Raw genomic sequence first — 18,665 nt, 5'->3', positions numbered from 1 at the left:
AAGTTTAATTTAATTGTCTGTGAATCGTTTCGATTGATTCGCTCCCAAAAAAATTTGCATGCATTTTCGTAAACAAAATTAATAATATTGATTGAGTTTGAATAAAATTTTAACAATTTGGAACTGTATTTTTTTGCTCATATATATGTGCACTAGATTTGAATTTAAATCGGCAGAAGAAAGCAAACGGAATTCGATGCGGCGCGCAGCTGGCTCGCTTGTCATTTCACACAATCCTCATTTCAAGTGTAGCATTAATAATTGTGCAACCGGTAAATTTTAACGTTGTGAAAAGATCAGTTATTTTTATTTTAAATCGGATACAAAAGATTTTCCTATTTATTAAAATTAACGTGTAATTTTTCTCATTTGATCACTCAGTAGTTTTGATTTAAATTATTCTTGTTAAAAAATTAATATATTGATATATATTGTGAATCTTTCTCGGTAAAAATTAAGAAATTATTTTCTTTCCAAATTAATTGTATCAATTATGTATGATTGAAGAAGGGCCTAAAAATTATTCTTGTAAATATTTTTTATGCTAAAACAGCATTAATAATAATTTAATAATTACATTTGACTCTAATCCAAGAAAGGAAAACACTCCCCTGCCCCTGAAAGTGCGAAGTAGTTCTTTGGGAATTATTTTATTTTTTGAATTATATTTGAATTTAATAATTTTATATTTTATCTTTGTTTATTTTTCCATTGTTACAAAATATTGTTTATATGCAATTGTTGAAAACAATTAATTTATTTGTGAGAAATAGTGGAATTGTTATACAAAACGGCATCACCACTAGCAATAATTTTGTTTAAAATATCTCTGAAATAAATAATACCTCATCCGCCGCAGTGAGCCTTTATTCTTTATAAAATACATCGTCATATTCTTATTCTACCCTCTCATGCAAAAATGTCATGAATTTCATGCTCTCTCCTGTTGGAGCAATGCTGCGGCGCCAGCGTAAAGTGTTATTCATTTCAAATTGTTATGTGATCCAGTGTCGAGCATGACGTCACTTGCCGAATGGTGAGAATTCATGTGAAGAGCTGCCACTGTTTCTCAATTCTGGACTTTTCACTCTTCAGTTTCAGTTCTTCACTCGCTATTGAGACTCGGAGGCTGCTTGATAGGCGGAAGGCTGAGGAATCTCGATTAATTCTTCAAAATTTAACCAAAAAAGGAGGTAAGTTGAGTTATTAAATCAGTCAAATCACAGATGTTTTGGAAGCAAAACTCTAAAATTTAGAAATTTAACAACGCAGTCACAATTTCAGCTGCGCACAGAATAATTTCCGTTTCGCAGTGAATTTATATTTGTTATGGTTTAGCTTGAGAATAAAATTCTATTAACATATGTGTTCTCAGTAGTCCTTTCAATTTTAGGTGAATGATAAATTTTTATGGGCTGCAATTATCGATTTTAAAGTTTTATTTTCATGAATTATGCAAATTATGTAATTATATAAACACTAAAAAATTTTTTAATTGGCGCTGTATAAAATAATTAAATACAGGGTGCCTGAGAATATGTGCCGAGATGCCGTCGTATGTAGTACAAAATGTACATTATGTTATGTATTTTGCAGTCCATCGGTCCATAGCAAGCTCACTCACTCTCATTAAAGAATGTTTACACATCGTGTTTGTTGTCGATGATTTGGCTTTTGGCGCTGTTGTGCGTTTGGTTATTCACCAACAGTATCGTGTGAGAAACATAACAAAAGAGTGACGTGACGTGCACAAACAAGTAATATACAGAAGATATAAAAATGAGAAGCGAATTACTTTGCAAGTATTAAATAATTTAAGACCATTAATTAATTAATTTGCTGCATAATTATTATTAAGATAAAATTTTTTTATTAAAAATTACAAACAATAAAATTATTAATCTTTAGCAACAATTAATTTTTATGATTTGTAAATAGCAAGTATACATTGGTATAAATTCAATTATTTTTTACTTTAGAGCACATTTTTTTTGGTACTTAATTTCTCTTTTTCTTGATTAATGAAATGATGAGCTTCCTCAAGACCATTTTGATTGCAATGATAAACTATTCAATGAGTTATTTATTGTTGTTTCTTCCTCTTTTATTTTATTATTCATTGTTCTAGGCATAGATATTGTGAATTTATTATTGAAATTAGAAAATATTGCCAAAAAAATTAGTTTTAATTAAATAAAAAATTGAATTAAGTGTAATTAAAATTTTACCATTCATATCTGACGGCCGCTTTTTTTTTTTTTTGCTCGCTCGCTCAGTTTTTAGACTGTTAATGACTAAAGATAAATATATTATTAAATTTGTGATCATATTAAAAAAATTAATTTGCAAACACATTATACGTATAAATTTATAAGAAATCATCTCAAGATAAATTTGGGGAGGGCATTAATATCTTGTAATATAGTTAATTGGATCACAGACTGTGAAAATAACTAGATAGGCTGTTTTCTTTTGATTTTTATTTTGTAAAAAAAGCGGTAAATAGACAAGCTTGGTTTTCTCTTCATGATCATGTCGCTTTGGGGTGCGCAATTTCTTCTCTTTAAATTGTTTTTCATTTTTCTTTGTTAATTTTTTTTTTTATTCAAAAGCATTTTCTAATTAAGGATTGATAGTATGCAAAATTTGTTATTCAGATTTATAATTTATTAAATTTTTCAGGTGCGATGGAGTTTTTGGAGTTTCAAGAACAATACAAGGGACTGGACTTGAGCCTGATGGTAGCCATAGAGGACCACAGTTGCTCAGATGCTTGACCTTCTGTCCCAAGCTAAAATCAACCTTGCTGCCAAAGATGTCCACGGCTGGACTGTCCTGCACCACGCCGTCAGCAAAGGTGATGTAGATATTGTTAAGATTTTGGCACTGGCCGAAGAAAAACTTCTCCTCGAAGAAAGGACTTTGGCTGGCTCGACTCCTCTTCACCTTGCAGCATCTGGCACCAATCTAGATGTGTGCATTTGCTTAGTGGAACTTGGTGCCAATCTCATTGCGGAAACTGCTTTTGGTGAAAATCCTCTTCACCGTGCCTGTCTGAAGGGCAGTCCGATGATAGTGCAGTACCTGCTTGGTCTTGGATGTTACTACGGCATGGAAGAAAATTACTTCGGATATACGATTTGGCATTTGCTGGCGATGGCGAATCGCATGGATGTTGCTGAAGTGTTATTAGATGACCCAAAATACGGATTGAACTGCAACACTCCTGGTGGCGACGGATGGACTCCCATTCTAATTGCTGTACAGAGGTCTGAGGTTGATTTGGTCCGATTGTTTGTAGAACACGGTGCTGATTTGGAGGCGGAGAACTGCTTTGGCCACGATGCCCTTCTTTCTGCCTGCATAGGAGGTAAAGCTGAAAACGTCGAGTTTCTTTTGAACTGCAAGAACTTTGATTTGGAGAAGGTGGATGTGAAACACCTCACAGCTCTGCACTTGGCCACAATTTCAAAACAGATAGATGTGGTTAAGTTGATCTTAGCTAGAGGTGCCTACATTGAAAAACGGGGAGGTATTCGCATGGTGACTCCACTTCTATTATCAGCTGCCTTGTCAAATGTGGAAATCTTCTGTATTTTGCTTGAGAATGGAGCTGATATAAATGCTGAAGATGAATACAATCATGATGTGTTTCTTATGGTTTGCGGAGGAGGACGATTGGATATTCTGAAATACTTGGTTGAGACCATCAATTACAGATATGACTTAAATAAGAAGAGTATCAATGGAAAAACTGCTTTCATCAAGGCTGGAAGAAACAAGAGCTTGGAGGTGAAGAAGTATTTAGTTCAACTGGGTGCTGATATTCAAGATGTTGACAACTTCAATTTGACTGCCATCACTGTAGCAGCCCAGTTCTCTAATGTTGAATGCTGTCGGTACTTGTTGGAAATTGGGGTCAACCCACAAATCCGAACCAAAATTGGAACCAACGCTCTTCACCAGGCTTGCATTTCAGGCAACATTCAGACTGCACAGTTTCTACTTGACAAGCAACTGTTTGACATCAACGCCACTGCCATTGGAAATACCACAGCTCTGCACCTCGCGGCTGAACGAAGTCACTCTGATTTGGTTGAAATTTTGTTGGACAATGGCGCTGATGTGAAGGCTCATAAACTGAATGGGCAGCTGGCTTTCCATGTGGCCGCCAAACGTGCAGACCTCAAAACAGTGAAAGTATTTATGGATAAATTTCCAAGTCTTCTGGAGGAAAGGACCAGAGCTAAGGAGACTGCTCTCTTGCTGTCTTGCCAAAATAAAAACTTGGATGTTATTCAGTATCTAATCGAGTGCGGCTCCAACTTAGAAGCTGTTGATGAGTATGGAAATAACGCATTGCACCTGGCATGCAAAGCAGGAAATTTTCCAACCGCCCAGTTTCTCTTTTACGAGATGGGTTTTGATGTGAAGCTGAAGAACGATTACCTGGACAGCACAGTCCACTTAGCTGCCTGGGGTGACAGCATTGAATTATTGGAGTGGCTGGTCACTGAGCTTGAAATGCCAATGGATGAGCAAACCAAGTGCAAACAAACGCCTCTCCACTTGGCAGCAAAGTACGGAAGTGCTGAAACCTGCCGCTGGCTGATTGATCGAGGCGCCGACCTGCGGGTCATCAAGAACAATGGCAAGAACTTACTGATGAGCGCCTGCAACGGAGGAAAGTTGGAAAATGTCTTGCTTTTTCTCGGCCTAGGCGTATATAAAATAAACGATAGAGATAGTTTTGGCCGGACTGCCTTCCACCTTGCGGCTAAGAAAGGCTGTTTGAAATTGATTACATATTTAGTCGAGAAATATAATTGCAATACAATGGACATCGACCGAAGGAACTCTGAAAATGCCTTGCACGTTGCTGCAAAATCCAATAACATTGAAGTGGTTCAGTATCTGGTCTGTTTAAACAGGAAGCTACTGCTGAGCAAGACCAGCTACAATAAACTACCAGTAGACATGGCCAAATCAAACCAGAGGAAAGAGGTGCTGAGCTATTTGCAGTTAGAAACTGCCAAGGAAATGGACCTGAACAACCATCCAGTTCTTCCAGTTGCACCTCGGCAGCTCACACCACGTCAACAAGCACCACGTCATGAGCTTGAACCAAAATTGAACTACAACTGGAGAAAATAAATGTAGGCTTATCCTGTGTATCAAATTCATATCATTTTCTAGGAAGAAAAAACGAGAAGAAACGATTTTTAATTTAAAAATATCACATCAAAGTTTATTTTTGTACCTCGCAATTTCTCGACATCAATACAATATACAAATTTATAAAATTTAGTGAAAAGAATTTTTATAATTTTGAATTTATATAATAATTTCAATTAATTTATGAAAAAGTTTGAAATATTTTATTTGTATAGCCTCTTACAATTTGCTTAAATTATCTGTCACTAACGTAATGACGTTCTTCGACCTAGAACACGATTTTCCCATAAATTTTACACACGGTTAGTTTAGTGTATGGTTTTCACGTGTCGATTGTTAGGCGTGCATTGTTGGCGGCTGAAATGGGGTGGCCTCGAGAGACGATCCATCACAGGCGCTGCCAAACGGCAGTTGACAAATGGTCGTTGGAGAGCAGCGTTAGTTATTTTAATAAAATTACGGCCCGCGGCGTGAAAAGCCAAATTGGCTCGACGCAGCGAGACGGGCCTTTTATTTTGAGCAGTTGACCGGAGAGTGAAACACACACATTATCGATTGACAGGCGATTAGCAAAATTATTTTGGAGGGGACAATTTTTTTTAGTACCTGCAACGTTCTGCGTGTCTCTTTCGGCTGCAAAATAAATTCCAACCGTCAGCCGGCGAGAAATGCAAATGAGGCAGTTAATTATTTCGCGTGTGTGCTGTACCAAGAGAGGAAGAAATTATTTGTGCGCGCGCCGTGCTGCCACGACACGCCAGAGGGCGATAATTCTCCAAAATTAGCAATATTTGCTGATGAAGGAGAGACAATTATTTCCAGCTGACTTGGCGCAAAACACACAAGAATAGGAAGCAGTTCTTGCTAAAAGTCAACGCACAACTTGGTAGCGAGCTTCAGTTTGTCTAAATGCGGTTATATTCATATATTTCTGCCCTGTCTCAAATTTTGAGAGCGAAATGCCACTCCCAATTTTCTTTTTAAAATTATTGCAAAGGTCTTGCAACAAGTATTTTCTTAATGAATGATTTCTTTGTTAAAAATTATTTTAAATTCACTAAATGTTTTTAAAGCTAAATAAGTAATGTTTTGTTCAAGCTGCTGTCGAAAAATATCTTATTAATAATATTAAATTTTTTATTTTTTAAATAAATTAAAATTAAAATCATTCCTGTATCTGTTCATCTCGTCTAGTTTGTGAATTTAGGCTTTTGCTCGGGCGCCGCAGTGAAATCGATCCGATTCAATTTCCTGCTTCGATTCATTTCACCTCGTTTGCCGCGGCCGAGATGTGTGCCCCAGACTGGCTCGTCTTCGCGAACTATGCAACCGGCGCGACACGGGCGGTGTGCCTGTCACATACCTTGCGAGTCGGCAGGCGCTCCTCGGCCGCAAACCGCAGCCACGAGCTTGGCTGTTGTCGTGCGGAAAGTCGGCGCGCAATCGAGTTAGGAAACAACTCACGAGCAATTTCGTGTGGCCCAAATTGACACCACGGCTTAAATGTCCAGAGAAGAGTTTTGCAATATGAAAATATTGAATTTTTAATTATGCAAAAGTGTTCTTTAAATTTTTTTTAGGAGTTTCATCAAATATTTAGCCTACAGAGGCTTTAATTTCTGAAAAACTTTCAAATTTTTTTTCCAGAAGCGAATAGTTTATGAGAAATTACATAATATTTTCTTCTCTCTGTATAATCAGAAGGGACGGCACCGCATTTTTCAGGGGAGAAAACTGCAGGAGGGGTGCAGAGGCAGAAGAAGTGCATTCTGGTCGAGTGAGCGAGTCGCTTTTCTTGTCGCTCGGCTTTTGATACGACGACTTTTTGTTGCAGTTGATCCGCTCGTAAAATGGCCCATTTTTCCTCATGCCAAAATAAAATCCCCGAAGGTGATCCTCGCTGCATGGTAGAAGGGAAAAAAGAAACACAGAAAAGAAGAGCAGAGTAACGTTCGCTCAACCAATGCTAACAATAATCAGAAACGACTTGCGTTTTTCCTGATGCTGACAAAATGGGCAGTGTTTGTTGAGATTTTTTTTCTCCAAATTATGGTAACTTTCATTGAAGTAAAAAAATGATTTAATTAAATAAATAACAGATTTTACCAAAATGCAATAATTTTTTTAATCTTTTATTTTTTAAACACAATTATTAAATCAAGTAAAATTGTCACTATTAGAACAATCATTAAAAATGAATAACTATTATTTATTTAAATCAATTTAACCAGAAAGTTGTTCAACTTATTAATTTTTTTAGCTTTTCCTGTACTGAAATGTTACAAGTTTCTGACACTGCCCTTATTTTACGAGTTGTATCTTTTCTCATTGAGCATCACACACCGTCATTGAGACTGAATGGCGCCGAAGTGAATGAGTAATTATTATCGCCTTCTGTCAAGTTCCCTCTTCGTTTCCCCGCCCGGGACACGCAGGTGATTTGTAATTTTTGCTCCTTGGTTTTTTCCCTCTTTCTTCATCGAGACGGACGAGGTCGGATTTTGCTCAGCGGCAAAAACAAAGGCGTGTCGCCGCCGAGAAGCAAAAAGCCAGCGAATCAATCTCGTTGCTTTCAGAGAGGTTGCCTTTGTTTTGTTTGAGCAGAAGGAAAAAAAATCAGGATCTTAATTCCTTTCTCGGAAGCCTCTGCTCATATTCCGGCCATTAATCACTTTCTTTATACGCGTTTTGTCGCCCGCGCCCAATTATTAGAACGGCACAGCAGCCACCGCGTCTTTTTGTAAGCCACACTTTTTATATCCTCCGCGGAAACTCTTTGAAATCTGTCTTCTTTGTTTCTGCACGAAGATAAAGGATCTTGTTCTTTATGAGTTTAATTAGATGGCTTTTGATTTATCAAACGTTACTAATGAAACCTCTTATAATGTTATCAACAACAACATTTTCTGAAACAATATTTTAAAATTTCGATTTTAATAATATATCAAAAGTTTTAGAATTTAACTAATTCTAATTGATATAATGAAATTTTCAGAGAAATCTTGCCTGTTTGTTCTTAAAGAGTTCTTTTGAATTAGAAGAAGAAAAAAGGTAATAAAACTAAATTGGTAACAAACAGGATTATTAATTTGGTTAAAAATCGATCGTCTCTAGAATTTGTGGTGTCATTATTTAAAAATAAATTATATTTAATTTTACTTTGTCGTTCAAAAGGTTCTTATTTTGAGCCATCCAAAAATTAGCAAATTTTTACAAAAATTACCAGCTTTAAATGGATGAAAACTGATTATTTAAGTGGAATATTAGCTTAAAATAGGGAAAGTTTAATTGTATTAAGTAATTCTGAAAGAAAATAGTCTGCTATCAAATTTAATTTCCAATATTTGTTTCTGATTTTTGAGTTTGTTAATGATCTGTTAGTTGCTAACAATAATTAAAACTTCAGCAAAAATTTTATCAACTCCATTAAAAAAAAAAATACGATCTTTTTATTTCAAGCAATGGAGTCATGCCAGAATTCAATCAAAATAAAAATTTTCATCGTTAATTTCATCTCTTCATCTTCAACTTAAGCTTATAATTGAACCAAGTAATAATATTTTAATAATATCTTAAGTAAATAGTTCTTTATTTTCCAGTCAAAATATAAAATCAGAAATTCTGCAATGCGCATGATAATAATTGGTCATATTTAAATTTATTCACGCATAAACTTTGCACAGAAATGATATTTTTGCCCTTTGCCAGTGCAAAAGTGGCACGATTGTGAGCGCGTAAACAATTCACAGCATCAACAAACACGAACACCACATCAACTTCTGTCTGGTGCAGCAGGTGAGGAGGGCGGCGACACGTCGAGATAACACTTGGGGCGAGAAAAGACAATTTCCCGTGTCGTGTCACGTCGCCCGGTTGAGGCCTTTGAGGGACAGGTTGGTCGGGAAAGTGCTGCGGCTCTGTTTACCTGATTGTTAATTGATTAATTTAAAGTGAACCCGTCCGACATCATCATCAGCAGCTTCTCTTGAAATGGCAGCTTTTCTCTGTCTCAACTTTGCACTTGACACAAGCCACGGAGCGACACGAGGCCGACGGTTGCGTCACCCGAGTCAATATTTAATGAGCCTGCCTTTTGAGAGCCTTGTGGGAAAACGCGTGCTGGCGCAAAATACGAGCGCTGCCCGCGATAAATACACGCAGACAATATCGAGTGGGAAAAATCTGCAAAACCTGCACAGAGATTTAGAGCGAAGGATAACAAAAGATAGAAAAAATTGATAAATATTGCTCTATTTAAAAACTGTTACTCCTTTTCTATCATTGAAAATTAATTACACAGATAGCGTTTTTTTTTATTTAATATGTGAGAAATAGAAGAAAAAAAATTATTTAAAAAGGATTTTAAATTATATTGATTATTAAATGAATTAGATTTGCCAGCTGGATGCAAAACGAACTGCAAATGAATTTTTTTTATTGTAAAGAATCACGTACAATGTTTGAAAATGACTAGATCAACTTTTAATTTCATTTAATTTAAACCAAGTTATTGGAATACATACTTTAAAATCATAGAATACAATTCAAGCAGACCTTTAGGTCAAAGAAATTTATTGATGATAATTAGTTTTTAACTAATACTTTGTTCCCCTTATTTTTTTTTAATTCATTAAATCTTAACTCAAGATTTCAGTACAAATTTCCACAATTTGCCAATGGAGTTCAAAAAATGTTTTAATAATATTTAATCAAAAAATTAAAATTAATAGTAAAAAACACATTTAATTAAATATTAAAAATAGGCAAAAATGATTTTTTTTAAATAATAAATTATTTATAATTAAACTTTAAGTAATAATTTAGTATAAATTTTCCCTGCAAAACAATAATGTCAAAAATGACATTGATTGCTGTATTTAAAATTTATAAACCACTTATTAATCCACTTATTTGGCTAATTATATTGAATTTCTAAACATTTAACTTAACCTTTTTCATTAGAAGCTACAATTCAGACATTCAATTTCTTATAGTCATTCAATTTCTTTCTACCACTTTTTTTATCATTATTATCATTCACTGAAAACAACACGAAGTATAAGAGTCAAATTCTTAGTTAGAAATTTATTTCCAAGAATCAATACAAAAGATACAATAGTCTGTGATGATATTTGAAGTTGACGCGGTTGTAGAATTGAAACACCTGGATGGTTTCAAGCACATCCACAAGCGTATCAATTCTAAGCCGCGTCTCCTCCTCTGCGTCCAGCAAATCATTTTCTCCGTGTGTCGACGCCTCTGGCTGTAAATAATCATTAGAATCAAGTTTTGATTTAAATGCAATTAAACGTGCGAATCGGAGCGGAAACGGCGTGTGAGGTGCAGTCAGGTGAGCGAGTATCAATTTCAGGGATGGCTTGGCGTTCCGTTTAATTAGAGCAGGGAGAGCTGAACAATTAATCAGACACACTGGCATGTTTACTGAACAATGTGATTTATTGATAGGTCTGCATTATGGTCTACATGCTTCGATTATACACAACTAAGAGTGGTCGCTATATTTGTCAGAGAGAGGCCATGTTTGTGGCTGCCAAATCAATCCGTAGCGCAATTCGACATTAGGTTTATTGTGTTTGGTCTCTGAAAGTTCATATAATTCCACCGCGAAATGAGGAAAACGTAAAAAGTAGAAGCTTTTCTATGGTCCCTCCGCTGCAATTATTTCGCAGAGTAACCGATACTTTTCTCATCAGCCGCGCGGAATTGTGTTTCGGCGGCCGGAAGAAAAGAAGAGAAATATTGATGTCGGTAGAAAATAATAGGGGTTTTTATTATTTACTGCGAAAGCTGAAATTACATGGAAAATGGTCTCCGTCGCACAAAGAGAATCAAAGAGTCTGAAAATCTCCAAAAAGTAAAATACTTACAGACCCACATTAGTATTTTTTTTTTCGTTTTAATTTTGAGAGAACATAGACGAAATTTGCTGATTGATGTATAAAATCCGCACCTTTTGTGATTAAGCAATCACGGCGAATTTCTCTCAAGGTTCGAATTCATTTTGCGAGAAACGTAGGCAAAAATCTGAGAAATCCCTTGTCTGAAGTTAAAGTGCGTAAATATTGTCACAAAATTTGTTTTCTTATAGAAAAAAAATAATAAAAACTAATTAATGCGAGTGCTATGCGAGTTTAAAATCCTTCGTTAATTAATTATTTTATAGTATTTCCAGTTTTCCAGGCTATACAAGAGAATAATAATAATTAATATTAGAATTTTTGAATAATAATAAATAATATTAGAATTGTGACAGATAATTATTTAATTTTCAATTTGTGATGTAACAATTTAGACAAATAAACAATTTTCTAAAAAAAATTTTAAAATTTTCAGACTCTTCAAGTGCGATATCTTTTTGCTTTTGTTTTCAATATGTCACCGCTCTTGATCTATTTAAGATTTTTGTTTATCTTGCTGCTTAAATATTTTTTTATTTTTTTATTATTAATCAAAGATGAGTAGGAAAAGTGTTCATTATAATTCATGCGTCCTACTGCACTACTGATTCTCAAGACGGATAAACAAAGCAGTTTTTTTTATAACACGACGATTTATTTTAGCTTTGAAATGCGGCGCTGACCCATGCACTACCTAGTGCTCTTAAGGGATATGTTTTATACGAGTCGTAGCAAATATTTTGAAATTATAAAATCTTGATAAACACGCATGGGTCAAGCGGGCTTTTTTAATGGAAATCTTCTCATAATTTGCGGCGAAAGCAGCCATAATATTTATATGTTGATATAATTCTTTAAATTTTTTAATGGTAACAATAATGAAGCATTTTATTTATTATCTTAAGAAGCCAAGATTTAAGTAGAATCAAAGTGAAATTGCGTTAATTGAAGGCGTGTATACAAGCTTAAAGAGTTTTCACTCGTTTCTCTGTGATTTACAGTATTTGTAGTTCAATTTTGTGTGAATTTTTATTTTTAATCGTTCTTTATTTTTCATCAATTTACGACACACACAAGTGAGTGACAATTTTGCCTCGGTTAGTTTTAATTATTTTTGTTAGGAGAAGCGAGTCGATATAAATATACATGCAGAGATAAAATTGCTAGTGAAATAAGAATGCAAATTGAAGAATCGTCGTCCAGTTCTATTTACAAGCGCAGAGAAATGCTCCGCTTATCCCATTTTATTCCGCTTGCTTGTGTATAATTTGTGTTATATTTACTTGTTATTTAGTACAATGATTAGTATTGCCTAGGGAGATGCATTATTATATTGTGAGTGTAATTTTTCTCCAAACTCTCCTCACGGGTGAAAGCATTTTTTTTTCACAATAAACCGCACGGTCTTAACTCGGTATATTAAAATTTGAAAAAGATGGTCGACCGTAGACACAAATCAAACCCTGCAAACGTGATTGCCTAGAGCAAAAGTGTTTGTGTAAATTTTCCTCCATTTTTTTAAATTGTCTAAACACTTGATATCAAATATAGCGTTCAAATCAAAATATCATTTTTTTTTGCGTTCGGTTCATCATGATATTACATTCAGAGTATGTGAGTGTGTGTTTTTTTTTTATTAATATGTGTTAAATGCCTGTCGCTACGATTTTAGTTTAGTTGTAATATATAATTTTACACAATTTTTGTTATTCAAAGCGATGCGTGCATACACTGAAAAATTACAGACACTCGTCGTCGGTACAAATTGTTCCTGGGTCCGATTTTTGCTTCGCAAAAACAGCGGGTACCATTTATTTATTTTTAATCATTTCTCCAGAGGGTTTCTTGAGTAACAAACCCAAGCGGGCAGATCGCTTGTGTGCAGACCTCGGGCGAGTTTTTAGAATGTTTATCACAACGAATATTGCGTCGGGAACGAAAATCTACAGAATTAAAAAGTTTTTTGCAGAGTGTGATTGGGCGGGAAAAGTACAATTCGATACATAAATCATAAATGCACAACATTGAAATACCGTCAAAGTCTCACACTCATCTATGTAGACAAAAATTAATCTAAAAACTTTTAACTAGGAATCAAGTGGCGCCTCAAACGGTCAAAAACGGAACTGATGTCGGATCTAACTCAAATATTATTATATATATTTGCATCCATTCTTCTCGCGTCATAAAATCTAAATCTAAAATTTTAGAATGAGTTTCGCTGCGGCTGCCGGTGGTTGCAGGTGAAGGTGTTGGCAGGGGTGAGGGTGGGCGAGCGTCGAGCTGAGGTCTTCTAGAAGCGCTCAGGGTGGACTGGTGAGAGACGAAGGGCCGAAAACCGCAGCGTCTGAGCCGAGGCCGGCGTCGGCCAGCGGCCTTAGAGGCGCAGCGCGAGGCCGACGGCCACGGTGGCCAAGAACCAAAGGCCGGGGGCTGACGTCACCGAGGCCGGATTGCAGCCGTCCTCGTTGCAGCAGTAAACGTACGTCCCGTATTCTATTTCTGCAATCACAAAAAAACATTATTGATGCTAACATTTGTTATTTATAATAAACATAAATTTAATTATAAAAAAAATACTTACATTTATATGTAAGTTTCAAACTTTCATTAGCTAATTTTGGCTTATTTGGTGATTAGTTGACCTTTCCACCATTTATTTAATATTTTTAATTAATAAGTATACGAGTAATTTTCTTTATTTTCTGCTCCTTTTTATTTTATCTTTCCGAAAAAGTTCAAATGCTTCTGGCGGGAAAATGGTGAAGTCTAGTGTCAAAACGCTTGAGGGTGAAAATTTATCGATCATAATTATGATGTTATAAATGGAAAATTATCTGCTAACATTATTAAGAATTTAAAAATTTTAACGTGTTTGGTCTTTAAATTATGAATTATCCCTATAAAAACTCATTCATTTCTGAATACAAACCTTTTTTGCAAAGGTCTGAAGGAAAAAAGACTAATCCCTGGATTAAAAGCTTATTTAAGCGCCGAGTGCTGGATATGACACAAGAAGCTGTTTGCTCTCAGTTTAGCGAAATTGAGAAACTTGAGCCATCGAAATAAACAGCGTCTCTATCCAAGTTGGTATTTTTTTCTTCAAACAAACTTGGACCATCCACTTTAATATGGCGCGATTATGCCGTGCCGCAATTACAGAAAATAGTATCTTTCCAAAGCAGCAGGTCTAATAATTTTCCGGCAGATAAAGTATAAAAAGCGGCGCACCGGAGAGAGAGAGACTCTCTGCATATGTTTTTAAACCGGCAATTTAAATTTTATCCCCGCAGGAGCGCGCAAAAAAGGCACACGGCGCCGGCACACGTTCACATTATTAGATTTTGCGGAGAACTTTGCGCGAGCCGAGTCCCAATAGAGCGAATTTGGCTCCGCCCTGCTCTCGTTTTTCCTCCAACTTTTTGAACTCGGGCCGGACAAAGGAGGATTTTTGAACATGAAAATTATATACTCACTGCTCTCCTTGCACTCCTTGATGCAGTCCCGCACTTGGCTGCTCCCGCTCACGTATTTCTGCAACAATCCAGCATAATGTGGCGTAATCAAATCCGACAAACACATTTCACTTTGGCAAATTTAATTTTCAAAGTTCAAAAGCAGCTCTCGCAATTAATGCAAACAGCATTCCGCTGTCAAGCGAGCGTGAGATGAATTATGGACCTAATTTTGCGCGCAAAGTTGCTGCGCGGCAGGCAGAGTGCCAGTTTGAAAAGCGCGAGTTGCATTGACCGTTCCGCAATTTTAGCTCTGCCGCATAATTTGCACACACGTCGCAAAGAGGGAGGGTCTGCCGAGCGAGAGTGCAGGCAATTTGCTATGCTTTCCAGACAGGTCGGTTGCATACCTCCATTCAGTCAGTTAATTCAGACAGGGCGCTGACAGATATTATGTTTCTGGTTACATTCGAAAGAAGGAGTAAAATTCCGACAGACAATTCTGCATTCGTAATTAATTATCGGAAATTATTTTTGTGCTAAATAGTGTTATGAAAATTAAATTTGTTAAGAATTATGTGATATAAAAAAATAAATATAATAAAAATATACCAATTCAACTTAAAATTTTCTAATTCCTTTTTTTGACTGGCTAAATCGCAATAATAATTAATAAACTTGTTAAATTTATCATATCTTTTGAGAAAAAAAGGAAAACTTGGTTTAACTGTCTGTGACTGTGATTAGGTCTAAATTTCAGAAATTAAATCATGATTATTTATTAAAATCAGATTGTTGTTGTCAAGTGTTCTGGTTGAGCACAACTTTTTTTAGTGTTTTTCTTCAGCAGTGGAATTTTTAAACTGGTAAATTTTCTGCTGATGGAAATATTGTAATATTTTCAGTTTTGTTTACACTTAATTAAAATAAATTTAATAAAAAACAAAAAATATGAAGATTTTATTATAAACTGGCTTAAATTCAGAAACTCCCTCAGAGACTTGAGCCCCTTTTTGTTTGCTGCTTTTTTTTACGACCGAAATCTTTATGTGGCTTTTATTAAAACGGATCCCGGCCTATTTAGGCCTTGCATTATTTCCACGTCTAAATCCAGCCACTTGAGTAGAATTTATTTGTTCCCAGATCGATAGATAGCATGTGACCATTCCGACTGCACAAACAATCCCGCCGAGCTATTTATGCAGACGCAAAAAATGCCCTGGTTGATAAGGGAGTCAAGAGCTAATTTCGCCTCTGGTGACAAAGGAAAAGGGCCCTCGAATTTATCGCGGCCCGCAAATAGAACCACTTTGCCGCAGACGAAATCTTTTGCCGGGGGTTGTTAAGCGTTCGAGATCGGCGATAGCGCCGGGAACCCCTTCTTTTTCAATTTGCGGGGCGAAATTATTTTTGCGGCCATTAAGTGCGAGAACGCCGATCGTAATTCAAATTCTGGCACACTCTTGATTTTACTGCGGGGGACGAACGATTTCACTCTCCTCAAATTGCGGTCCGTTTTATTGGCAGCGATAAAATTCGTCCCATCTCTGACCTCGAAATTGACAAACACGCGCGTTTTTCTATCAGGCAAGATTGGCTTTGGCGGACGAGAGAGAAAAATTGCGTCGTCCTGAAGCCTGCGCGTTATATTGATGGGCTTGTCATCCGAGATATTAATAACGTGCTTCGCGAAAGTGCTCCAGGATCATCAATAATAAATACATAATCAACTCTTTAAGGCCTAACTTTGCGATCCGACACGCTCTATAAAAAGTTTTCGCAATTTTCAACCCTGATGAAATTTTCATATGCCAATAAACGCGAAGGTAAAAAAAGGTTAAATTTTTTTTATTAGAAAGCTCATCTAAGCCGGTAAAAATTTTTACGTAGTTTTAAAAACAGACTATTTAAACATAAATTTTTGATAATTGTTAATTTATAAAAAAAAACACAATAATATTTATTTTAACTTTTTTATTTATTAAGTTTATTTTGGGGTTTCTATAGAGCAATAATTTTATTCTTGAAATTAAAATTAAACATGATTGTTTTCAAAATCGCGAATATTATTGTTTATAAAAAGATACAATATGGAAACAATAAGTTCATGGATAAAAAATTTGTATTCATCTTAAAAATTGAAGTTAGTCTAAATTATAACAAATTAAATTTATTTTATATCTGCCATGATGTGGTTCAATACTTTGAATTAATCTGATTCTAGATTTGACTCAAACCAAACTTTTCATAATCGTTTTATACGTCATTGGGAATTTTAATATCTGTCAAACTACCAAAGAAATTCATTTTGATCGCTCGCAAAAACTATCCTTCACTTCGTCTCTGTCTTTGCTCCAGCGACAGATTTTTCTTTGAAGGGAAAAACGCTATTTTCCGGTGTGCCAATAATAAATCAACGGTCCTATATATAAAGATTATGCTGCGAGCTTTCTTTGTTTGAGATAAGCAGCCAGCGGAGCAATAAATATTTGCGAGATTAAAAACGACCAGTCTCTCTGGTGCACATATATAATTTTTTACTCGCGGCGAATGCCAGCCAGATAATAATAACATTTGTGTGACACACTTTTCAGAGAGGGATGGAATAAATTTTCATTTTCGCCACTATCAAAGCGCTGCTCGGCTAGTTGAGTGTGTCAGATAAACGATTCCCTTCTATTTACCGCGCAACCTGCTCTTTTTTATGCCGCTTTTTATCGTCCAACGCCAACCTGATGGCTTTCTCGCAATGCAATATATTACTTTTCCCAAAAAGCAATTTACGGTAACGTACAAATGAATTAACTGAGTGTGAGACAATTTAGACAACTGGAGAGAAAAAGCTTCATATTTTCAAATACGAGTTAGAAATGCATATTAATATTATTGATCACAGATTTCTTTGTCAATTTTATTTGAAAATAGCAATTGCATAAATATGAAATCTTTACCTCTTGAATAAAAACTTTTGAAAGTGTTTTAAATTTGTGCTCCATCAAAGGGTGCAGCTAAGCAATTTACACTAACATTTGGTGTCCTTAGTAGGTATGAAAACCCTTAAAAAACAAAATATTCTAAATATATTTCTATTTGAAAAGATTAAATTGTAATTAAATTTTTTTTACTTTAATTTAATCAAAATCAGCCTTCGAGGGACCTCAAGTTGCATTTTATTTTAGTATGTCAGGAAATATTGAAAGTTATTCATATCATTTTTTTTTTTTGACAAAAATTTAAAAAAGTAACAATAATAATAGCAAAATTGAGTTCTTAATTTAGGATCTTCAATCTAAGATTTTGATCTGTGTTTTGTTTTCTTTCCCTTTGAAATGTATTCCAAACTGATATGACTAAGAGAACTTCATTTTTAATCTCTTTGAAAAAAGATATATTTTTAAAAATAATCAATGCATTTAAGTTATTCCTCATTATATAAATTCTAAAGCAATTTTTTGCTAAAAAAAAATTCTGGGAAATACCTTTAAAACGAATAGTGGAAGGCCTACCAGACCGTTAAAAGCGTTTCAAGTAGGACTTAAAGCGAGTGTCGGTTTCACGGTTGATCTCGTCCTGCCTTTTGAACTTTGCAGAATAGTTTAATTTCGTTCGTGACGCGGCTGAATTCTCATTCACTTGTCAGAGTCCTGCTTTGCGTGTCTCTTTTGATCAAACCGGTCGTTGTTTGCATCAAATTATTTCTCTTTGAAAATATAAAAAAGTTATTGTACATATCAAACTGTTATGCACCTGATGCACGACTAAACAGGTATAAAAATCAATTTTCCAATGAAGGAAATTACTCGAGCAAAACGCGAGCTAAGCGAAATGTACAGCGGCTGCTTGCATTTGTTGTGAGAAAAGTCAGAAAAGTGTATAAAAGTTGGATGCATGCAGAGGAAATTGCATTTCCCGGCCGGCGTTTCCCTATTACTTTTTTCGATTGAGCACGAACCTATCTGGATTATTTTTTAAAACGAAGTGTAAATAAAGAGTTCTTATTAAAACTAAAAAGATAAAATGTTTAACCCGGCGGGACAGTGGTTTAAATTTTATCCCTTTGGATTTATACCGGGATATCTTTTATCCCGGGAGAGCTAATTCTATTGAATCTCCCCCA

The 18,665-nt window shown here is 35.3% G+C and overlaps 2 protein-coding genes across 2 annotated transcripts in view; one reads left to right on the top strand and one right to left on the bottom strand.

Moving 5' to 3' along the window:
* Positions 1-1,121: 1,121 nt before the first annotated feature.
* Positions 1,122-5,268, top strand: LOC132204359 (ankyrin-2-like). The gene is made up of 2 exons (XM_059632826.1): positions 1,122-1,193; positions 2,683-5,268. The coding sequence occupies exon 2, from the start codon at positions 2,770-2,772 to the stop codon at positions 5,152-5,154; it is 2,385 nt and encodes a 794-aa protein (XP_059488809.1). The 5' UTR covers positions 1,122-1,193; positions 2,683-2,769; the 3' UTR covers positions 5,155-5,268.
* A 5,356-nt stretch (positions 5,269-10,624) lies between these two features.
* The window catches only part of LOC132204230 (lymphocyte antigen 6D), a 61,839-nt gene continuing 53,798 nt past the window's right edge, over positions 10,625-18,665 (bottom strand). The window contains exons 3-4 of the mRNA XM_059632603.1: positions 14,570-14,627; positions 10,625-13,595 (exon numbers count right to left, since the gene is read on the bottom strand). Of these exons, the coding sequence (XP_059488586.1) occupies positions 13,471-13,595; positions 14,570-14,627 (183 nt within the window). The 3' untranslated portion in view covers positions 10,625-13,470. The remainder of the gene's footprint in view (positions 13,596-14,569; positions 14,628-18,665) is intronic.

The sequence above is a fragment of the Neocloeon triangulifer genome, unplaced genomic scaffold (assembly GCF_031216515.1).
Source record: "Neocloeon triangulifer isolate White Clay Creek 2 clone unplaced genomic scaffold, ASM3121651v1 ptg000022l, whole genome shotgun sequence".
In the NCBI taxonomy this organism is placed as follows: Eukaryota; Metazoa; Arthropoda; class Insecta; order Ephemeroptera; family Baetidae; genus Neocloeon; species Neocloeon triangulifer.
Note: the sequence above shows the minus strand (reverse complement) of the source record. Positions and strands in the feature narration are given on the sequence as shown.